At 56.0% G+C, this 23032-nt stretch overlaps 3 protein-coding genes across 4 annotated transcripts in view; 2 read left to right on the top strand and 1 right to left on the bottom strand.

Annotated features, from left to right (window-relative positions):
* Positions 1 to 489: 489 nt before the first annotated feature.
* On the bottom strand, positions 490 to 2677 carry SNRNP25 (small nuclear ribonucleoprotein U11/U12 subunit 25). The gene is made up of 5 exons (XM_025275033.2): positions 2452 to 2677; positions 1929 to 2019; positions 1608 to 1713; positions 1173 to 1247; positions 490 to 746 (listed from the first exon to the last, which is right to left on the bottom strand). The coding sequence occupies exons 1-5, from the start codon at positions 2491 to 2493 to the stop codon at positions 689 to 691; spliced, it is 372 nt and encodes a 123-aa protein (XP_025130818.2). The 5' UTR covers positions 2494 to 2677; the 3' UTR covers positions 490 to 688.
* A 171-nt stretch (positions 2678 to 2848) lies between these two features.
* Positions 2849 to 5676, top strand: POLR3K (RNA polymerase III subunit K). The gene is made up of 3 exons (XM_006041518.3): positions 2849 to 3011; positions 4077 to 4164; positions 5075 to 5676. The coding sequence occupies exons 1-3, from the start codon at positions 2901 to 2903 to the stop codon at positions 5200 to 5202; spliced, it is 327 nt and encodes a 108-aa protein (XP_006041580.1). The 5' UTR covers positions 2849 to 2900; the 3' UTR covers positions 5203 to 5676.
* A 3770-nt stretch (positions 5677 to 9446) lies between these two features.
* The window catches only part of IL9R (interleukin 9 receptor), a 67239-nt gene continuing 53653 nt past the window's right edge, over positions 9447 to 23032 (top strand). Inside the window, exons 1-10 of one of the 2 annotated variants that reach the window (XM_045164243.1) lie at positions 9447 to 10541; positions 11119 to 11223; positions 14107 to 14208; positions 14486 to 14597; positions 14676 to 14854; positions 15286 to 15431; positions 15743 to 15944; positions 16373 to 16478; positions 17736 to 17820; positions 20890 to 21675. In XM_045164243.1, coding sequence (XP_045020178.1) covers positions 11196 to 11223; positions 14107 to 14208; positions 14486 to 14597; positions 14676 to 14854; positions 15286 to 15431; positions 15743 to 15944; positions 16373 to 16478; positions 17736 to 17820; positions 20890 to 21231 — 1302 coding nt within the window. In that variant the 5' untranslated portion in view covers positions 9447 to 10541; positions 11119 to 11195 and the 3' untranslated portion in view covers positions 21232 to 21675. Of the gene's footprint in view, positions 11224 to 14106; positions 14209 to 14485; positions 14598 to 14675; positions 14855 to 15285; positions 15432 to 15742; positions 15945 to 16372; positions 16479 to 17735; positions 17821 to 20889; positions 21765 to 23032 lie in introns of those variants that run through there. The other variant, XM_006041519.4, reaches the window with a different exon arrangement.

Here is a 23032-nt window from a genome sequence, read left to right on the forward strand (position 1 = left end):
TGCCTCCTTTCTGGTTTCTGGCTGGGTGCTGTGGAAGGACATCCTCCAGGCCCCAGGCCTCCCACCCACAAGTTCCCAGAACAGGGCATTCATGTCAGGTCCACCTCCCTGGAGGTCCTCGGCCAGGTGCGCACACTCTGTCCCCCTTCTGCAGAGTGACGGGTAGGTGACAAACAAGGACCCAGGAATATCACACTTCCCCACACACACCTGGAAGCGCCCCACGGCATCCAGGCCACGTCCCTTCCTAGGAGCCAGGCACCCATGGGCTGAAGCTGGAGGCCCTGACCAGGCTGGGCTCAGACACCCTTGTTTCCCACAAGTAGAGACAGAGCCGGCACTCTGCTTTTACTTCCTCCTCGCTGCAGAGATGACAGGACAGGTGTGTGTGGCTTGGGGAGCAGGGTGGTGGCCAAGGGCTCAGGTACATCATCCCGACAGTGTGACCGCTGGCAGGGTCCCCGCCTGTGCCCCATGACTTTCCAAGCCTCAAAGGAAACAGGGTTTATTCTGTACACAGGGCCAGGCCCACAGCCCTGGGATCAGGGTTCATTTAAGAGTCCAGGCAAGTCCAGCTGGGGTCAGGCTCTCTCCCACCCATTTGGGGAAAGGGCATGGTGGCCCAAGGCTTCCTTCTGCCAGGGAAGAGCTCAGCCGCCCGCACACAGAGCTGTCCAAGTCTGGAGATTCATTTCTGTCTCAGCTTTTTGATGAAGGACACCTCATCCCGATTCCGGATACCATAACTGAAAGAGAAGGAAAGGCAGAGTCCAGCCTACAGAAGGGCCCAGCTGTGACTCCTCCTCCAAGGCTTGTGTGGGATGAGAGAGGCCAGGCAGGAAGAGCGCAGTGCTGGGGAGGTGAGGAGGGGGCAGGGCCATGCTCCCCCGCCGCGCACACTCGTAACCCTCTCTCCTGGCTCTGCAGCCTGACTGCCACAGCTCCTCTGCCTCCTGTCCTCCGGGCAGGGAGGTCTCCAGGGAGTTCCTTGCAGGACAGCCTCAGTCCAGTCAGGGACTCTCCTGGTCTTACACACTCCCCAGGAGTGGATTTAAGACCCCTCCTTTCTTAAGAGCCTCTGGAGGAAACCCTGGCCCTATGGCAGGGCCTGGGGAACAAAAGGGCCACAGATCAGATAGCTCCCTGTAGCTCAATACGGAGCCTGAACTTACTCTCGGAGTTTCTTCCGGTCTTCTGTGAGCTTCTCTCCCGCGGAGGTCAAGTGGTATGTCCTCCACACGTAGGACCTACAGATGGGAATTCAGTAAACCACAAGCAGGGTGATTCAGGAGGCTGAGAGTACCCAGGCGAGGGGCTGGTAGCAGCTCCTCTAACCAGGGAAGCCGCATCCAGACACACTGGGCATGCCCTAAGGTGTCCCCACGTGCAGCTACCTAGCTGCCCGCGTGGTAATGCAGAGGAGGAGCAGCTAGGACAGGGCCCGCAGGCACAGGAGCACCTGCCCTTTTTAAAGGCTCGGGACAGGGAGCTCGATGCTCTAGGCCGCATCCTGAACAGAGCCCAGGAGATGAAAAGGCTCACTCCTGTCCAGCACGTCCTCCCTGTCTCCCAAGAAGGGCTGAGGGAGCAGCCAAGGCTCCACTCACCAGCTGATGTGCTGAATGCCTCCCTCGCGCTCCTGCCTGAGCTGCACGTATCTCTGGATGGCCTTCTTCAGGTCCAGGACAGTGGCGTTCTGGACTACAACCACGGCTGCACAAGCAAGAGAAGATCCCCAGCGTCAGGTGTCAAGAGGAGAGCCCAGAAGCTCTGATGAGCTCTGTTACTTCCCAAGGCTCAAGTCTGGGCAGGTGTGGGTGTGCCCAACAGGCCTGGGCACAGCCCGGAGTTTCCACCCACCAGCCCTGCTAACATCCTCTCCTGTGAAGGTTCAGACTGCTCGGCCTGAGGGGGAAGGCAGTACTTACGCATAACTTCTCCATCCATCTTGCACACTCGCACTGTCATTGCTTGCCCGTATTCTAATGCTATTTGGGAATTAACCTCTTCTAAAGTAACCTGGAAAAGACCAAGGATGGAGGTGGGAGCTCTCTTCACCACCCCTAACAACAAAGGCAGACAAGCGGACAGCGTCTATAAGGTTAGGCAGAACCTTCCTGAAGTCTGAGGAGAACGGAAAACTGGGAAACATTGATCTTTTGTTTGAAAATTACATTATTTTTGTTTACCCCAGGTTTCTGCACACCAACTTTTGGTTGTTTTTAAAACACTGCTGACACGTCAAATGTCCTAACTAGTCGGTTTTTCGGCGCCCCTTTAAATTTCGCTCCCGAGGCCAGAGCCTCGTTCGCCTCCAGACCCGACAGGAGCCTTCTGCCTAGACGCTCCGCTACGCTCGGAAACGCCTTCCCGAGGCCGCAGCCCCCAGCGGTCCCAGGGTCCGTCCGCGCCCCGACCCCCGCCCGGGGGAACGACGCGGCCCTCGCGCACCTGGATCGGAAGGTCGCAGAGCAGCGGGTCCTGCACAACCATGGCCAGGCCCTCCTGGAACACGTCCACCGCCTCGGAGTGCGGCAGCGCCTCCTCCTCATCCTCCTCGTCGTCCTGCGGCTCTAGCCGCGCCGCGACCCGCGGCTCCTCCAGGGCGCCGGGTTTCCCGCCGGCTTCGCCCGCACAGCCGCTCCGCGCGACAGAGGCTATCGCGCACGCGCCGGGACCGCTACTATAGCCCCACCTTCGGGGCGCCGGGGGCGGGGCCACTCGAGGACCAATGAGAGATGAGCTACTGGGAGCCGGCCCGCCACTGCTGTACTTGGGGGCGGGGAGGCGGCGTGATTATTGGTGGGCTGGCAGGGGGCGGGGCGGGGACCAAGGGGCCCTCAGAACGCCGGCGCAGTGCTGCCGCGGGCGCTGCCGGGAGCGCCGGGCCTGTGGCGGCCATGCTGCTCTTTTGCCCGGGCTGCGGGAACGGGCTGATCGTCGAGGAGGGCCAGCGCTGCCACCGCTTCGCATGCAACACCTGCCCCTACGTGCACAACGTCACGCGCAAGGTGGGCGCGCGCGGCACGGAGGCCGATGCTCTCGCGAGGCGGCCGCGCGACCCGGGCCTTCCCCGCCTCCTTCCCCGCCTGGATCGGCGTCCTGCGGGCCCTGCCGGCCGCCCCGAGGCCCTCCGCCAGCCACGCACTGCTCCCGGGCTCTGTGTAGGGCTTTTGCGCCCGGGTCGCTCTTCCCCTCGGTACCCGTGTCACTCGTCGCTCGTGCTTTTACCCGAAGGATTATTTAATGTTGCAGCCTCTTTGTCCACCTCGCCTTTCTTCTCCTAATCTTATTTTTTTAATAGGACTCGTTTGCCTTCCATTGCGGTTTATAATTTACTTGTGCCCCATGTTTGTTAACACTAGGGTATAGGCTGTAGGAGGGCAAGCATTTTTCAGTTTTTGTTCGCTCTTATAGTTTAGTCTGAACATCTGGAATATATTGGATATTCATTACGGAATGGTGCATACTGTGTTATAACTCGTTACTTTCCATCGATATTGCGTCTTTCCTTTTTAGAACACCTTTAATAATTTTTAGAAGTAGAGCACGCTGGTGTTACCTCATTCTTAATGTTTATATACTGCTCCACCATGTAGCTGTGTTGTGGGAGTTTAGAGTCTGAAATTGTGAAGGGTGACATTTCAAGGACGGCTAGTAAAACTTGGAAAATAGTTAGAAAAACCTCTGTCTGGGAAGAGTGGCTGGGCCACCCGCCAAGTGCTCCACTTTGGCCTTAGTCGTCTTTGGATCTCTTATTTCAGTGACCAAGTATTGTAGAGGTGGGAGAACAAAAGGGTCACGCCAGAGCCATTTCCCCCTTCCTGCTCTGTTGCTTCATCCAATCCTCACAGAATCTTGTTTATTGGATCATCCCAATTGTGGATCCTCCGGATTCTCATGGAGATTCCTGCTCTGTGGCAGCAGGAACTGTGCTTTCGTTTAGTATTCCTCCCTTCGTGTTGAAGGCAGGAAGCAGAGTCTGGGGTGATACTTGAAGGCATGGTTTGGTGACCCGGCTTTGTACTGTTCACTTACTGGGAGAGTCTGAAGACCTGCTGTTTGTTGTTTGTTAGGTAACAAATCGGAAGTATCCAAAGCTGAAAGAAGTGGATGATGTGCTTGGTGGAGCAGCTGCCTGGGAGAATGTTGACTCTACTGCAGGTGAGAGGGAAAACCTTTTCTGTTTCAGAGCTGTGGGTAAGGATGAGGCCGCGAGCTGTGGGTAAGGATGAGGCCGCCAGCTGTGGGTAAGGATGAGGCCGCGAGCTGTGGGTAAGGATGAGGCCGCTGGCTGTGCCACTGCATAGCAGAGTGATGTATCAAGTGGGCTTCTGAGACTAGAAACTGTTTTCTTCTCTGACGTATTTGTTACGCAAACAGTATTGGCACAAGCTTTGGAGTAATTCAGACCTGAGTTAGAGTCTCAGGGTGACCTCATATTGATGCTGATTGGAGTAATTAAAAAATTAGTCTAAGGATTTTGTTCTAATATCGTTTTTTTTAAAGTCAAAGATAAGAATATTAAACTGCCCTAAATATTCCGTAAAGTAAGGATTGAGTCTTGATTCATTTCTGATAGCGACAGATGTGACCAAGGAAGGAAAGAGAGCCCTAGCACGACCAGTCCAGAGAGGAGGAGGAGCTTAGTGTGATTAGTACTGTCTTTTTACCTCAGAGGGGACCATCCAGATCTGCTCTGGTAAAACTCTGGCACGGGCAGAATTTGTCACTGGGAGGTGAATTACACACCAAAATGGTGTCTGAGTGTTTGAAGGCGTTTTCATCAAGAGCAAGGTTCTTGAATTGAAATCTTGGTGAAAGTAAAATTAAAAAAGAAAAAAGTACAATCAAGACCACAAGTCTCCTTCCCTCAGTTGTGAGAGCACAGTGGGAATGACAGCCCCTTGCAGGAAAACCTTGCAGGGCACCCCAGGCGAGGGATACCAGTCGAGCTGGGGAGTGTCTGCTGCTGTGTTTCACGAAACGTCCACTTGTAACAAGCATGTTGATCGTGAGCATTGTTTCTTTTTTTTAGTAAACGTGGGTCACTGTTTGTTCTTCTTGTTGCCAGAGCCATGTCCCAAGTGTGAACATCCTCGAGCCTATTTTATGCAGCTTCAGACCCGCTCTGCAGATGAGCCCATGACCACCTTCTACAAGTGCTGCAACGCCCAGTGTGGACACCGCTGGCGGGACTAAGGCCAGGATGGCCCAGCTGTGTCAGCGTCTGCGTGCTTTACTGCCCAGGGTGTATTCCCAGCTGCGATTGTGAACTGTGTGTCCTGAGGGTCTTGGCTGGTGTGCTGGAAAGCTGACCCTTTAAGGGTGGCTGTCCAGGGGGTCAGGAAGTATAGCCTGCCTCCCAGTCGGCAGATTAACTCCTTGATGTCCAGGATGTCCAAATTCTGCCCATGCTGTGTGTGGACAGGAGTATCCATAGCTGAGTGCATCCTGTTGAAGGTCCTGTTCTTCCTCTTTTATGTATATTGGGCAATTGGTGTTCTCCTGCCATCAGCCAACACTCTTCAATATTTACATTGTTTGTACAACTAATAAAGTAAAACTTATTAGTTTAGTACATTAGATGCCCCTCAGTATTTAACTGTTAATTGCAAACTTATTTAATCAAAATTTATCCTGAATATTTAATTAAAGTTAACAGTCTTGTTATCACCTTCTCAGTGTTTTAAATGCCTTAAAAAGTAGACATCAAACCTTAAATCCCCAAACCGACTGCTCTATTTAGGGCCAAACTGTTACAGAATTGATAATAACATGGATTTCTATTTATTATTTGTATTTTTGTTTCCTAGAATTGCAGTACATTTATTAGATTGTATGTTTTTTAATACTTTCTGTATCCATCTTTCTACTCTAAAGAGAAAAGGACACTCTAGGCTCATGGGGGCAGGATTTTGGTTATTGATAGATTTGTTTCTTGCTCAGGGCCTCAAATTTAATTGCTTCCAAATCTCTCTCTTTATTTTGTTGAATTATAGTTTACTTCCCTTGTGGCTCAGCTGGTAAAGAATCTGCCTACAATGTGGGAGACCTGGGTTCAATCCCTGGGTTGGGAAGATCCCCTGGAGAAGGAAACAGCTACCCACTCCAGTATTCTGGCCTGGAGAATTCCATGGACTGTATAGTCCATGGGATCGCAGTGAGTCAGAAACGACTGAGTGACTTTCACTTTGTAGTTGACTTATGATGTGGTAGTACTGTCTGGTATGCAGCATAGTGATTCAGTTATATGTACGTGTATGTATAGACACATACACACGAGTATTGTATTCATATATTCATATATGAACATATATATTCATGTATTCATATATATGTATCCATATTCTGGTTTGTATGTTTTTCCATTATGATTTATTACAGGATTTTGAATATAGTTCCCTGTGCCAAATCGCTTAATAATGAAGTTTCACTTATGAAATAATGGGACTTAAATTTAAGTCTTTTATACAGATTCTTGCTTTTTTCCAACTTTTTATTGCTTTTTCTTTTTTGTCCTGCTGTGTAGCTGCAGAATCTTAGTTCCCCAGCCAGGGACTGAACCTGTCCCCCTACATTGAGAGCGTGGAGTCTTAACCACTGGGCCACCAGGAAAATCCCAGATTTTTACTTTTTTGAAACTTGTTGTCTTACATAACTTGTATAATTTGTATAATTCAGGAAATTTTAAATTCTCTGCATTTGTTTTTGTCTGTGTGCAGTCTTCTCATTGCAGAGCGTGGGCTCTAGGGTGCGTGGCTCGTGGACTGTAGAGCCCGGCCTCAGCAGTGCTGGCACACAGCTTCAGTTGCCCCAGGCATGTGGGGTCTTCCTGGACCAGGGATCGAACTCATGTCCCCTTCATTGGCAGGCAGATTGTTAACCCCTGAACCACCAGGGAAGTCCGCTTTTTGAGAAATTATTAATCTTTTTTTGGAAATGATTATGGATTGCATATGTATTTTCCTGTTGGAACACGTTGACCAGATCCTGAGCCCATTGTCTCCAGTTGTTTCTGTTTCAGAACAGTTGGCACTGTTTTTGCAAATATGTGTTTGTCCTCTGGGTGTTACTTTAGTATCTTCTTATGGATGGCTGGATGGCATCATTGGCTCAATGGACATGAGTTTGGGTGAACTCCAGGAGTTGGTGATGGACAGGGAGGCCTGGCGTGCTGCGATTTGTGGGGTCGCAAAGAGTCGGACACAACTGAACAACTGAACTGAACTGATGCCATCAGTTATGTTTCCTCAGGAGTCTGTTCTTGTTTTCGCTTGTTATTGGGGGCAGCCTGGTCAGCGGTGAAGGTCATGGCCGCTGAAGTTAGCCTGCCTGCCTGTCAGTTGCTAAACTTCTTTCATTTTCTCCTGTGTAAAACGAAGATAGTAATAGTCTACTTCGGGGGTTCACAGCTTTTTCTGTAAAGAGTCAGTATTTTGGGTTTTGTGGGTCAGGAGTCACAATCAAGAAAGACACAAGGAAGCGAGCTCTTACAGAGAAGCTCAGAATGTAAACCTGCAGCGTTTGTTACACGAGCCCCTTGATGAAAGGAACGCACACCATTTTGTGTAACCGAATTGGTGTTGCTTGTTAAAGTTGCACGTGTGCGTCTCCTCAGCCTGGTTCAGGGTGGGGGGCAGATGCGGGTGACGGTGACCTTGCCGATGGGTCAGCAGCTGCTGGTGGTGAGAGACACGGGTATTGTCAGCAGCGTGTTTGCGGGTGAGCAGTGCAGTTGCAGCCTGTGGACGTGTCCTCCCCGAGGCTGCCCACTGTGGACCCGCGCGCTGCACCTGTGTTCCCGTCAGCCGTGATGCTCGGCAGCAGGTTCCAGGTGCCGTTCTCGCGCGTTCACGTTTTCTCGGCTTTGCGAGTGCTCCCACGTGAGTTGCTAGTTGTTTCCTTGCTCTGTGCCCAGAAGCTCATTCTTCAGGCCTTTCCCCGCTTAGTGTCGAGGCATTGACTCCGCGGAAGCGGCAGAGGGTGGGTCCAGTGACGTTTGGAGCCATCGAGAGCCGAGGAAAGGCGCTTCAGATTATCGGCCTCATTTTTAATTGACGTGACGTTGCTCCCAGTGTCCTTAGCTTTCAGAACAGCTGTTCTTGACCAAAAACAGATGGTCGTAAACGCATCTTCTCTGGACACGCTTCCCTCAGCTTCTGTGATCAGACACCTTTAAGTCACCCTCAGAGGCTTTCCTTCCTGGGTTAACGATGGGTCCCTGGAAAATTTAATTCCATTGCCTCATTTTTATTCCTTGTGAAGGAATTCTGTTTTGTGTTGAGACTCACGCCAGCGGAGTGCTTAGCTGGTGATGTCGGCCACTGCAGTGTCGTCGCGCGGCGCTCCTCTGCCATCCAGCTCGCTGACACAGTAGCTCGCACTGCCCTGCGCCTTAAAGACAGGCGTTCGGAGCCCTGTCCTCTTACTGTGGCATGACGGGTGTGCAGTGTAAGCAAGCAAGCAGAAGCGTTGTGAAACACTGTGGGCTTGAAACACTGGTAAGATCGCTGCTGAGCCGTGAGTGCACAAGGGCCGCTGCAGACAGCGCGCACAGGCGGTGTTCCAGAAGGTGGACCCTGACATTTGAATTTCATAGTCATTCCACATGGCATGTAATTCTTTATTTTTTCCCCAACCATTTGCAAATATACAAACTTATTCTTTGTTTATTTAATTTATCTATGGCCTTGAGGTGCAGCACGTGAGATTTCTGTTTCCGGACTAGAGAGCGAACCTGGGTGCAGGGCAGTGAAAGCGCGGAGTCCTAACCATGGGACCACCTGTGCATTTTCTGTTGTAACTGGTGTTAACTCACAAGTTCTCTAACGAGGGGGCGGGCTTGCCCCCTAGCTGCTCCTCCTCGTCAGGTATGAGGACGTATGCAGCTCCATGTGTCCCGTCGTTAGGGTATGTCTGACCAGCGGCGCTTGTTATTCTCTGGGCCTGTCTTTCGAGGGGCTGGGTTTCGGGAGATACTTAGTGGCCCTGGTTGTATTGTCTTTGTGTCTGAGGTTTTCCCTCCATCTGCAGATTTTGCTTTTCTGTTTATCTCTGTGTATTATGACCAACCTAGACAGCATATTAAAAAGCAGAGACATTACTTTGCCAACAAACGTCTGTCCGGTTAAAGCTATGGTTTTCCCAGTAGTCATATATGGATGTGAGAGTTGGACTGTAAAGAAAGCTGAGCACCAAAAGATTGATGCTTTTGAACTGTGGTGTTGGAGAAGACTCTTTAGAGTCCCTTGGACTGCAAGGAGACCCAATCAGTCCATCCTAAAGGAGATGAGTCCTGAATATTCATCGGAAGGACTGATGTTGAACCTGAAACTCCAATACTTTGGCCACCTGGTGCAAGGAACTGACTCATTTGTAAAGCTGGGAAAGATTGAAGGTGCGAGGAGAAGGGGACAACAGAGGATGAGATGGTTGGATGGCATCACCGACTCAATGCACATGAGTTTGAGTAAGCTTCAGGAGTTGGTGATGGACAGGGAGGCCTGGCGTGCTGCAGTCCATGGGGTCACAAAGGGTTGGACACGATTGAGCGACTGAACTGAACTGCGTGTTACAGGAGGTGGTGGGGTGCCAGGCTGTGGCATCGGAACATTTCTTGGGCAGAGGCAGTGGCCTTCACGCATCTCAGTGTCTGTGACATGCTCTCCCGTCTCTGTAGCCTGCATGCTGTCCTGTGGGTCGTGTGCGGCTGGTGTGCGGTCTGTTGGTCTCAAGGGAGTGAGTTCTAGCCTGAGAGAGAAGGAAGCTCTCTTAATAAGGATACTAGGGCAGGGATGGCACCAGTGAGTATAAAAGTGTGTAAGGGGCCAAGATGATCAACATTTAAATGTTAGAAGTGTGATCATGTCCCTGGTCGTTCCTAAGGTGTGTCATGGATTTGAGCCTCTGATGCCATCTTGCCGTGGGTCCTGGTTTCTCCAGCTCCAGAGAGCTGCAGCTCTGGTGTCTCCAGATCTCCCCTCATCTGGGTTAATGCACAGAACAGACAAACAGAAACACATTTATACGTAAACTCAGGCACAGGGACATGCTAAAGTGCAACCTTATTTGGCACCCCTGAGAACATAACAGTCAATAAGTTTATGAAAAGATGCTTATCTTTACTGATAACCAAGGAAGTGTAAGTTAAGGCAACATTGAAACGTCTTTGCCTATCAGATTGGCAAAGATTTAAAAGACTGCTGTCAAATGCATTTGGTGAGGACTGCAAGCACCCTTACATGTCTGATGGGAGCAGAAGTCCGTGTGTTTCTAGAGGGCTGCTTGGCAGCATCTGTTGTGAGGTCTTAGGCCCGACAGTTTGCTCCAGATTGTTTTTTTTTTTTTTTTTGTACAGAACTCATCCTGGTGATAAGAGATCCAGGCCTGGAATTACTCATTTAAAATGGCATGTTTACACCAGAAACGAATGCAGTGTTGTATGTCTATTAAATTGAAATAGCAGATGTGGGCAACAGTGAAATTGTCCACCAACAGGATTATTAAACCATGATCTGTACCACCAGTAAAGGCATGAGGTAGCTTTTTATGGGCTTCTCTGAAAAATTTGAAAAGAAAATTTTCAGAGAAAATTCTTTTCTCTGAAAAGAATTTGAAAAGAGCCGGAGCAACAAGGTGGCTGTTAAACGAGAGTTTGTTGGAGCATAGACGTGGCCTGGAGGGCCTTGTGCCCGGCTTCCCACAGGGGCGTCTGGAGGTGGGGGCGGGGGCTCCTATCTTTTATTTCCTTCCTTAAGCGAGCCTGCAGCACTGTGAGGTTTGACTCTCTCTACCCACCCTGGCGCTCAGGGACTGCCTGAGCTGCAGCCTGGGAGACAGGCGTTGCTCTGAACCTGGTCCATGTCTTCGCCTCCCGGCGCCAGTTCAGGGAGCAGCCCCGCTCACCCGCCAATCGATGGATGGCCCCCAGGCCCACGTGTGGCAGCTTGCTGTCCCTGGGGGTGGAAGGTGGGGTTTATGGTGGGTGCTGGTCCCCTCTCGCCCCTCTTAGGCCAGCTGCCGTGCTCTTGGGCTCGTGGTTTCAGATGTGGGCGGCCTGTGTCAGCCTCCCGCGCGAGGCTCACGTCACTGGTCGGTGGTTATCTCCTGAATCAGGCAGAGGGACTTTGCTGCAAGCGCAGGGGCGGCTGGGTGACAAGCCACCTGCAGGTCTCGGGAGCATCACGCCTGCCATGGGTGCCGGCAGCTGCATCTGGAGAGGTGAGTGTCGCCTGGGGTTCTCCACTGCTCAAGTCAGCGTGGACTTTGGGGGACAGGGCAGGTGGCCCGCCAGCCCTGAGCTCAGGAGGAGCCTGGGGGCCATACTCAGAAGGGCGGCAGGGCGTTTGGGAGGCCACCTTGGTTCATCAACTCTGTCCTGCCTTGGGCATCTCCTGGCGACAGACATGTGCTGTAGGAATGGTGGGCCATCCTGGCTTGGCCTGTGAGCATCGTGGGTGCCACTGGGCAGAGGGACTGGCACTGAGCTCGTCAGGTGGAGTTCAGGGTAGGCTTAGGGCCAGGGTAGTTCTGACCTCTTGGGGGCAGCGCGTGGGCGTTCTGGGGTCAGGTGGTCTCCTCTCGGACGACTGAGTGGAGATGGGGTTCAGTCCTGGGGCTGGTAAAGCCTCTGCTCTCGCCCATGCCTTTGAGGGGCTTTAGGTCTGAAGAGGAGTCTGTGGACCCTCCATGGGACCTGTGGGCAGGGCAGCAGGAGAGGGCAGGCTTCCAGGAGGGCTATGAAGCCAAGAAGATGGAGAGGAAGAGGGCTTGTGCTCGAATGTTCCAGAGCCCCGTTAACAACATCTTCTCTAGGCAAGGGCAGGCCTGGGGGAGGGTCGGGATGTCTCTTCAGTTAGGAGCAGGTGGGAGGGCGCAGCAAGAATCAGACACCCTGGGGGAGCCTGATGCCAGGGCTGCCGACGGCCAGTTTGGGCTGCTGGCAGGGCTGTGTGGGCGCGGGTGGAGCAGAGCGCCCCCCTCATTGAACCCCAGGCCGTTGTCTGCATTCTTCCAGCCATGCCATGCACAGCGCCTCGGGCGGAAGGCAGCGACAGAGTGGGGGTGGGGGGGGGGGTGGTTGGTGGTTGGGGGGTGACAGTGAGCAGCTCTTCCCGAGGCATTCCCAGCCTCAGCCCCCTCCTCCCTCTGTCCTGGTTCCTGCTCTCTGGGCCCTGTCCACCCAAGGCCCCTGCATCCCGCCCGCATCTCTCCCTGGCTCTGGCCTGGCCTCTCCGTGTCCCGGGACGTCCACCTCCCTGAGGCAGGTGCCTGTCCGGCTCGGCCATCCCAGGACAGGTGGCCTCCCTGCCCTGACCGCCCCGCTCCCTGCCCTTGCCCAGCAGGGTCCTCAGCCCTTCACCCTGGGGCGCCGGGTCCTGCTCCCGTTTCCTGCCTCGTGCTGTGTATCAGGCCCGCCTCCCCCAGGTCCAAGCTGCCCCGGGAGCCAGCCTCTGGACTCCCTCATCTCCTGCAGTGAGGGCAGTGGTGGACCAGTGCCATTTCAACCGCAGCCTCCATCCCACGCCCTGGGATGGGCAGGGATAGTCTGTCCCCATTAAAAAATACAGACTGTGTGAAAGGGGACAGGAAGCCAATCTGGAGGGTGTGGTGCAAGGCATAAACCCCGCCCTGCGGGCGTCTCACCTGGTGAGGCCTGGGGCGCTGACCCTGCGAGGTCCCAGCAGAGGTCCAGCTGCATGGCAGCCCACGACTTCAGGGCGGGCGGGAAGCCGGGAGGCAGGCTGTGGGCTGGAGGTCATCTGGTCAACAGACCTTGACCCCGAGGCCAGGGAGGAAACGGGGTTGGGAAAAGGGGCTAGAGTGCTGTCTGCTGAAGGCTGTGTCCATGGACCAGTGGGAAGGGACGAGCCGGGTGGGGATGTCGGCCTGGCTCCCGCCGGACGGGCATGTGGGGCCGCTCTCCCATGGGGCCTCATCCTGCGTTGCGGCTGCCCCGTGACCTGTCTCCTCTGAGTGTGATTGGGCCTCCCTGGGACCATCCTGGCACTTCTTCCTGCCCTACATCCTAAATGCCCCCCACCCCCCACATCCTAAATGCCCCCCGCCCCCCACATCCTAAATACCCTGCCCCCCACATCCTAGGCGCCCCACCCCCCACATCCTAAGTACCGTGCCCCCCACATCCTGGTGCCCGCTTCCCGACCCCCCCCTCAACATCCTGGTGCTCCCGATGACCCCGTCTCAGGCTCCCTGAGAGCCAGCTCCCTCCCCCCGTGACTGCCAGCTGTTTGTGGCAGGTGATGCTTCAGTCCAGAGGCGGGTGAGGTCTTCCTGCCTGTTGATCCGACAGGGGTCTGTCCTGTGGGTCCATGAGGAGGCTGCGGGGGGTGGGGTGGGCGTCTGCTGCTGGGAGAGTGGGTGCGGGCTCTGAGTGCTTCCGTGCTGCGGTCTGTGCTTGTCTGCTACTTTTCTGAGTCCTTATCACCCATCAGGCTTGCATAACCAGGCTAGCCCTGCTTCCTGCGAAGGAGCTATCAGTGTACCATCTGGGGCTGCAAAAATGGGGTGACAGGGCGTCAGCAGCCTGCTCACCCCAAGGTGCTTCCTCGAATCCAGCACTGGGAGCCCCGCCCCGGGGTGCTGTCCCCTGCAGGGCTCCTCAGGACGGGCCTGTGGCAACAGTCTGGGAGGTGCTGGCGGGCGTGTGGACACCCCCTGCCTTTCCCCTGCTGTCCTGGGCCAGAGCCTTGGGGTCAGCGCCCCGCCTCTCGTGGCTCTGGTGGGAACTCACGTGGATGTGCACCTTGCACAGTTGGCCCAGGTGTGACACCAGGGCCTCCAGCAGATCTGCCTTCAGTTGTCATCCACAGCCGTGTTCCCCCAACCCGCCTCCCCTGCAGGAGGGGCCTGGGGCCCAGGCTCAGAGCGCTGCCTGCTGGACAGACCTGGACACGTGGCTGATTCAGACCTGGGAGGCCTGAGCTTGAGCTCCTGTGGGTGCCGCTCCCCTGCAGTACTCAGCCTCCTTCATGGGATGGGATGAGGGAGCGGGTGGTGACTTGCTTGAAGTGACCTCCCCACAGTGCCACCTCGGGGGCGAGGGGTACTCTCTACACAGCCCCTCAGCCCAGCCTCTTCCAGGTTGGACCTTGCAGAGCGAAGTTCTGATGCGAGAGGCGGGCACCTGCTTCCTGCTCTGCGCCTGGCTCAGCCTGGGGGTCCCTGTCCTGGGAGACAGAGGAGGTGAGGGCTGGCTCAGGGCGTGCAGGGGGTGTGGGCGCAGAGTGGGGCAGGGTCTGGGCTGTGGGTACCCATCTTCTGCAGACCGGTTGGGGCTTCCTCCCCACCCAGGGCGCATGGTCAGAGCCCGTCCCCTTAGGGTGCCCAGCCCCGCCGTGGTCACCTCGGGGCTCCTTCTCTCAGGCCTGCCCTGTCACAGGGGGTCAGCGCCAGGCCCTCCCCCTCCCCTGGCCCTGCCCCAAGGCAGCCACGGTGGACTTGCCATGGTCACTGTTCCCAGGGCCGGGGCCTGGGGCTTTCACCTGCTACAATAACAACATCCTCAGGATTGAGTGCCACTGGCCTGGCCCAGCGCCAGGCCAGGGGGCCGGCTCCTGGCTGCTCTTCACCAGGTGAGGCTGGAGAGCGGGGGCAGAGGGCAGGGAGCTGGGGGGCCATGGTCCCTTGGTGCCCACACGTGTCCTTTCCAGCAACGTCGTGCCGGGCAGCAAGCACAAGTGTGTCTTCTGGGCCGGCATGTGCACCGTGGAGCTGCCACCCGAGGAGGTCCTCGTGCCTGCTGACAACTTCACCATCACATTCCACCACCACATCTCCGGGAAGGAGCAGGTCAGCCTGGTGGATCCACAGTATCTGCCCCGCAGACATGGTGAGACCTGGGTCGGGTGTGTTGGCTGGGAACCCCCTGGCCACAGAGCCCACCGCCCATAACCCCCGCCACCCAGTCAAGTGTGCCCAGTCCCTGCAGACAGATCCAGGGCTTGCAGCGGGTGGGGACCGGGGGGCGAGGGGCGGGCCCACTGGTTGCTGGAGGGCTCGGGTCCGGAGGAGGATGAAGGAGCAAGGCTTTGAGTTGGGGCTGGAGCTGCAGCATGAGTCCCTTGAAATGCACTTCAGGCACACCAGCTTAGATTTGAGACGCACCTTGGCTGCCTCAGGGGTTGTCTCGTCCCAGTCTCCCAGGGAGGCCTTGCTCCGAGAGGGCCTTGGTCACACCCTCATCCTTCCTGGGAATCTTTCTGATCCCCAGTCTTGGGCGTGCTGACCCACACACCCTCACATGGCTTTGCTCTGTTTCAGTGAAGCTGGACCCCCCCTCGGACTTGCAGAGCAACGTCAGCTCTGAGCACTGTGTCCTGACCTGGAGCGTCAGTCCTGCCTTGGAGCCTCTGGCCATGCTCCTCAGCTATGAGCTGGCCTTCAAGAGGCAGGAGGAAGCCTGGGAGGTAAAGCTGGGTTGCCTACCCTGGGGCCCATCTCTCCTGGAAGCAGCAGGAGATGCTGCTCTTCCCACCCAGGGTGCTTTCACCTTGGAATTACGAGGAAGGCAGTGACCAGAGCCAAGAGTATGTGAGTGCAGAGTGGTGAGTGTGCCTGTGTGTGTGCGCACGTGTTCCCAGGGCCTGCCTGTGTGGATGAGTGTGCACGCAAGTGAATGCACGTGAGCGTGTGGACGTACAGTGTGCCCGCGTGCGTGTCCTCTAGGGCTGACGACCCAATCTCACCACTGGCATCTCCCGACTGTCCTCATCCCCAGTGGGCTCGGCACAAGGATCACATCGTTGGGGTGACCTGGCTCAAACTTGAAGCCGCCGAGTTGGACCCTGGTTCTGCCTATGAGGCCCGGCTGCGCGTCCAGATGGCCGCCCTAGAGGGCGAGGTGGCGGAGGAGGAGCGATACGAGGGTGTGTGGAGTGACTGGAGCCAGCCTGCCTGCTTTGCCGCTCCCCCCAGACGAGGTGGGCGCTGCTGTGGCCGCTGCCCCCGGGGTCTGGGTGGGGCCCCTGCCTACCTCCGAGTGTCCCACCTTTCCCCCTCCTACCCCCTCTCTCTGAGGTGGTCAACGGGGTCAGCTTGGGGGTCTCCCGGGAGCAACTGTGGCCCCAGGCTGCACGCCAGGGCCCGCTGCTGTCCGTGGAGCCGGGCGTGGCCTCGTCTGCTTAGGGCGGCCTGGCTGACCCTGTGGACGGAGGTCCTGAAGGATCGCAGACTCTGTTGACCCTGTGGATGGAAAAGGCCAGGCCCAGGGGTGCGTGCCTCACCAAGGTGCTCTTGCAGGCTTGAAACAAACCTCCAGGGCCTGTCCGGTACTTCCCCTGTGGCCCAGGCGCTCGGCTGGATGCCTTGGCGAGTCAGAGGGACACAGCCCTGGTCCTTCTCGCCACAGGTCGCCTGGTCCCTGCTCTGGGGCAGTCTGATAGCACCCTGGTCGCTGTGTCCCTCTTCCTCCTGCTGAGCAGCCTGACCTACTTACTGTTCAAACTGTCGCCCAGGTGGGTGGCCAGGGATGTGTGCGAGAGCATGTGCTTGTGTGCGTGTGATCGTGTGTGGGAGTGTGTGCTTGTGTGCGTGTGATCATGTGTGTGTGCGTGTGATCATGTGTGTGTATGTGTGTGTGTTTGGGCATGGGGTCAACGGTGCATTGAAGGTTCAAACCTGCAGCCCCTCCCTGCATGCTCCTGGATGGGGAGGGGTTTCAGGCCTCTGCCCTGGACCAGCGGGGAGTTCCCAAGTTGCCATGTGCATGGGGGTGGTAGGCAGTATGTCCCCAGGAGCCCTGGACACCGTGCTGTGGTCTGAGCCCTGTCTCCTGCCTCTGGAGGTGCCAGCCCATTGCCTGGTTCTGTGGGCACAGTGCTGGGCGTCTGGTTTCCATGGGCCCCTGTCCCCGGCCCTGGGGGATGCTGCTGAGATCCAGATGAACACAGAGGCCCTCCTGAAACAAGCCATCACACGGTCAGGTGACAGGGTGCAGGGCTGGCCCCACAGGAGACTGGCCGGGCATGGACAGGGAGCAGAGAGGGTGAGAGGCGACTGGACAGAGAGAGCCTGGGCGAGGGAGGGGTCAGGCTTTTCCTTGGGTCAAAGGAAAGCCCTTGAAGCCTGGCCACATGTGATGTGACCTGGCTGATGTTTTGAGAGAGGAAGTTCGTGGTACAAGTGAGGAGGAGGCCTGCGGGGCAACCAGCAGCGGTGTCCAGACGGAGGCAAGTGTGGGTGCTGGCGGGAGAAGCAGAGATGGAGCCAAGGGGAGGGAAGTGCCAGGGTCTCAGGAATAGAAACTGACGGGACGTGCAGGTGGATGCTATGTGACCTGTGCCCCCTGAGGCCAGCCTTGGTGTGAGGAATCAGGCTAGGCCCCCGGGGAGGCTGCTGAGGTTGACCTGGACCTGCTTGATTGGAGCCCAGTATGCCGTCCTCAGGGGAGGACCACTGGGTCCTGGGTGGCTAGATGCTCAGGGAGAAATCAGGCGGACTTCCTGGAGGTGCTGTCTCCCTCTCAGACTGAGGACAAAGCTGGGCACCTCCGCTGCGTGGCTTGGTATAACTCAGTTCTGTGGGGTCACCTGCACAAGGGCCATAGGTACCACGTGTCAGATGTGGACCCAGTGAGGGGAGAGCGCACACAGGGCAGGGATGGGCCTGCTGCTAGAAGGAGCCGAGGTCCCTGCAGTGACGGCTGGAGCAGGGCTGCAAGGAGCCCCTGGCCCAGGTCTCTGCAGCCTCTGACTGCTGTCTCCTGGCTGCAGGATGAAGACAGCTTTGTACAAGGATGTGCCGTCCCCAGGCCCATTCTTCCAGCCTCTGTACAGCGTGCACAACGGGGACTTCCAGGTTTGTGACCCTGCGGGCCAGGGTTGGTTGAGGTGGGGCCGGGGTGCCCTGATGTCCGGCCTCCCCAGGATGTGGGCTTCAATGAGGTTTGGGGGCCTTTGTCAGTGCTTTGAGCTTTTTCAGTGTATACAATGGCCTGTAGAGTATATGTAGAGGTATATACACACTGTGACTCAAATGAGCAAGAAGAAAAATTAGCTTTGTCGTGTTGCTGAGCTCTTTTTCCTCTTGTGTCTCTGATTTCATTGCTGATGGGAAAATGTGAAGATTCTTGCGACATTGCCTCTTCGGTTTGCAGCGACCCTTTGAGGTGCCAGCGCCGGGGGCTGCGTCTTCTGCTGCCCTGGAGCCGTCCCTGGTCCCTGGGCTACTCTGGTGGCCGCTGTGGAGGGCCTGGCCCCTCCAGGCCCGCTGGCTGGTGTGATGAGTTGGCCTCCCACCCCTGTCATGGTGCCCTCGTGGGCTCTCACAGGCCACTCAGGACAGCTTGGCGGCCCCGTGGTCCCTGCTGCTGGCCGGGCGCTCCTGCTCCACAGGCAGAAGGAGCGGCAGGGGAGCTCCATGGGTGGTCTCTGGTCTCACTGTCTTGGGCCCCTTGCTTTGTCAGAGGATGGAGCTTCCGGGGGTCCGCTGACGGGCTCTGCATAGCTGGGTTCTTCCTGGCCTTTTTCTCTCTTAACAGAAAGTATGGTTTCTAAGATTGTCATCGAGAGAGATGATTTGGAGCTTAAAGCTGAGGCCTTGGTCAGGGCTGTGGGGTAAAGGTTACCCTGAAGTCCCCTTCTGGGCTGTAGGCACCCAGCCCCTTCCCTGTAGAAGCACAGCAGCCGCCGGGGGTTAGTTAGACCCCCCAGGACGTGGTCTGGAGCCACGGACTGGCTCTCTGATGGAAGGTGTGTATGCTGCACTCGATGGAGATCCCTGGTCCCATGTAGGAAACAGCTTCTTAAAAAATTCTTTTCCATGATGGTTCGTCACAGGGTATTGGCTCTACAGGAGGACCTTGCTGTTTATGCGGTGTGTATGTAAGAGTTTGCGTCTGCTAGCCCCCAGCTCCCTGAATACCCCTCTCCCACCCCCTTGGCGATCACAAGTGTCTTCTGTGTCCAGGAGCCTGTTTCTGTTTTGTAGACATGTTCACTTGTGTCGTATAAGCGATTTCACATGGTATTTGTCTTTGTCTGACTTATTTCACTTAGTATGGTAATCTATGATTGCAACCGTGTTGCTGAAAATGGCATTATTTCATTCTTTTTGTGTCTGAGTTATATTCCATTGCGTGCGCGCGCACACACACACACGCACACACACACTTCTTCATCCATTCACATATTGATAGACATTTAGATTGTTTCTCTGTCTTGGCTATTGTGCATAATGCTTCAGTGAACATTGAGGTACATATATCTTTTTTTAAAAAAATACGTATTTTTATTTGGAGGGTAGTTGTTTTACAATATTGTTGGTTTCAGTTATATATATATATATACATATATACGCATGTCCCTTCCTCTTGAACCTCCCTCCCATCTCCCACCCTTCTAGGTTGTCACAGAGCATCAGATTTGAGCTCCCTGTCTCATATAGCAAAGTTGCACCAGCTGTCTAATTTTACACATGGTAATGCATGTATCTTTTTTAATTAGAATTTTGTCTGGATATATGCCCAAGAGTGGGATTGCTGGGTCATATGGTAGCCCTATTTTTTTTATTTTAAGGAGCATCCATACAGTTTTCTACAGTGGATGACCAGTTTATTCCTACTAACAGTGTAGGAGGGTTCCCTTTTCTCTACACCCTCTCCAGCATTTATTGTTTGTAGTTTTTTTTTACTTATTTACGTATTTTTGTTGGTGCTGGGTCTTCGTTGCCGTGTGTGTGCTTTCTCTGGTTGTGGTGAGGACGACTCTGTGTGGCTCTGCGTGGGCTTCTCATTGCGGTGACTTCTCTTGTTGGGGAGCACAAGCTCTGGGCACGTGGGCTTCAGAACTCACAGCACGCGGGCTCAGTGCTTATGACGCACAGGCTGAGTTGCTCCATGGCATGTGCTATCTTCCTGGGCCAGGGATCGAACCCACGTCCTGTGCATTGGCAGGTGGATTCTTATCCACCGTTCCACCGGGGAAGTCCTATTTTCAGCTTTTAATGATGGCCATTCTGACCAGTGTGAGGTGGTACCTCCCTGTAGTTTCCATTTGCATTTCTCTAATAATTATTGATGGCGAGCATTGCTCTTGGCCATTTGTGTTTCTTCTTTGGAGAAATGTCTTTTTCAGGCTTCTGCCCATTTTATGATTTTTTGTTGTTGTTGTTGATGTTGTTAGTGAGTTGTATGAGCTGTTTGTATATTTTAAAAATTAATCCCTTCTTGGTCACATTGTTTGCGAATATTTTCTCCTAGTCTGTATGTTGTCTTTCATTTTATGGTTTCCTTTGTTGTGGAAAAGCTTGTTAGCTTGATCAGGTTGCATTTGCTTATTTTTATTTCTGTTGCCTTGGGAGACTGACCTGTGAAAACTTTAGTATGATTTATGTTAGGGAATGTTCTGCCTATGTTCTCTTCTAGGAGTTTTATGGTGACATGTCTTATGTTTAGATCTTTAAGTCATTTTGAATTTTTGTGTGTGTGCGCATGGTGAAAGGGAGTGTTCTAACTTCGTTGATTTATATGCCGAAACAGCTTCCTTTTGGAGGTGGGGGGCCTCCTGTGGTCCCACAGAGGGGTCCAGGTCTGCTGACCTTGGCCCAGAGGTGTTAGGCCCAACAGCACCGCGTGCGTGTGTGCGTGTGTGCGTGCGGGTAGTGGGGTTGGGGTGAGGGGCAGCACTGTCTTTGGCCCATATCTACACCCTGGCTTAGGCCTCTGTGAGCCCTGGGCCCCATGCAGGGGGCGTGTGGAGGGAGGGGGCCCTGTGCCGAGGCTGGGCTGGCCCATGGTGGGTGGGCAGGGCGCTCTGGGCTTCTGGGTGTGGCTGTCTGGAGAGCTTCGTGGAGAAGGGGCGGCTGCTCCCATGCTGAGTCCTGAATATGCCTCCTGAGGCCTGCCCTCCTCCCTCTGCTCTATTCTAGACCTGGATAGGGGCCCCCGGAGCCAGCCCACAGGCTGGCCGGGACCATGCCGGCCCCCCACGAGGAGCCCTCCTGGAAGCCCGTGTCCGGGAGGCTGTTGCTTTGCTGCACTGTGACCCAGCAGACGCCTGGCCGTCGGCGGGCCTGGAGGAGGAGGGCGGCCCTGGGCCCGGCCTCCCGGCAGGTGTGCTGCCGGCAGAACACGTGCAGTGGGGGGTGCCGCCGCCCGCCTACCTGCCGCAGGAGGACTGGGCCCCTGTGGGCCGCCCCCGGCTGGTGCCCCCCCAGTGCGAGGGCAGCAGCGGCGACTACTGCGCCCTGGACTGCTCTGCGGGGAGCTGACCTCCGCCTTCCCAGGAAGCACGTGGAGCTCTGAGCCCCCCACCCCCCACTAGTGGCATTTTCTGTGACCGGTCGAGCCTGCATTCCCAGCCGGGAGGTGCTGTGTGGGCAGGCCCGCGGTGCTGCAGCCTGTCCATCTTGCGGCTCGTGGACCAGCAGCAGCCCTGCAGCTGACCTTTGACTGGCGCTGGACCTCCTGTGCAGGGCCACCCATGTGGTGGTCAGGTGTCGGGTCTGGGTGGAGGCAGGCGGGCTCTCCCCCCAACCCCACCCCTGTGGGCCTGGGCCTCTGCCCTCAGCGTCCTGCCATCCTGGCCCCCATCCACCACTTCCCTCCCTGCTTCCGGGCTTAACCCCAGGCCGCTCGGAGAAGCGAGGTGTCGGCCCCACAGCCTGTTCTGCCCTCCGCCCCTTGCGAGGCCAGTCTGGGCCCCGTGGACACAGGTGAGACGCAGCGATGAGGCTGAGGGTCCGCTTTCTGTGCCTCCCTGGGCTTCCTCCCCGACTGAGATTAAAAGGGATGGATGGCCGTTTCAAATTGCTGATGGCTGGGGGATGGGCCCAGAGGACATAGAGGGGAGCTGGGGTCTGCTGCCCGGGGTTTCTGGGGGTGCTCAGTGACCAGCTCAGGGAGGGCCCCCCCGCCCCGCTCTTCCTTGTCCTCATCCTCCCAGGAGCCCCAGGAAGCTGTGAGCTGTGGCCGGAGCCCTGAGGGTCAGGGCCAGAAGTGACCGCCCGCCGTGGCCTAGGTCTGTGAAGGGCCCTGCCCACTGCCCATCCCCCTGCCTGTGGTCTGGAGAGCAGGGGGCAGGGCAGAGGGCGCCTGTCTGTGCCCGGTGCTGCCGCAGCAGTGCACCGTGAGCTGGGTGGCTTAGAACAGCAGAAATTGGTGGTCTCGCAGTTCTGGGGGCCGGAAGTGTGGAATCACGGCCGCAGGGGTGCCAGCGATGACCTGACTCAGGCCGTGCCTGGCTCGGGTGATTCCTGGCTCGAGGCCGCACAGCTCCAGCCTCACAAGGGCCCTGCCTTCTGTCCAGAGCCCCTGTTTACACCAGTGTCGTCACAGTGGATCAGGGCTGACCTGAAAGACGTGCTCTATTTTGGCTGAATTATGGGCTGAGGCCCTATTTCTATAAGAGGTCACGTTATCAGGTGCTGGGGTAGGACTTCCCCTTTCTGGGGAGTGTCCTTGCCTCTGCCAGACGTCTCTGGATTCCTGCTGGCCCCGGGGTGCCGGGGTGCTTCTGGGGCCTCCCTAGCACACTCCCTGGCTTCACACACAGACCCTGTCCCTCCTGGCTGTGGGACTTGGGTCTGGCACTGGGGTTCTCTGTTTAGTGAGGGCTGGGCCAGACCTGCCCTGAGGTTGGAGGTGCTGATGTATTGCAGGTGGGATAGATGGAGGCCTGTCTCCTGGGTGCTGGGCTGGAGAGGCACCTCCCTGTGGTCTGAGCAGAGAGAAGTAAAGCCTCCCCAGGTCCTGAGGCACAGGTCGCTCTGGCTCAGACAGGGCCCCCCACCCCGCCCCACTGCGTGCTGTGGAGCCCTGAGGTTTGTGGAGAGCGACAAGCGGGACCAGGCAGGACCCCAAGTGTATCTTTAGTTTCCAGAGAGTGGACGTGTGTGGACGGAAATGAGGCGCAGGCACCCTCTGCTCTAACCAAGGATAAAAATACCAGCGTGCATCCACTTCCTGGAGCCGGCCCTGGGGAGCCCCAGGCCGGTGTATTTATAACAGCATCTGTGTGGCGCCTGCAGCTCACGTGGACCTGAGCCCCGCAGGACTGGACGGCTGGGCACG

The sequence above is a fragment of the Bubalus bubalis genome, chromosome 24, assembly GCF_019923935.1.
Source record: "Bubalus bubalis isolate 160015118507 breed Murrah chromosome 24, NDDB_SH_1, whole genome shotgun sequence".
NCBI classification, from domain to species: domain Eukaryota; kingdom Metazoa; phylum Chordata; class Mammalia; order Artiodactyla; family Bovidae; genus Bubalus; species Bubalus bubalis.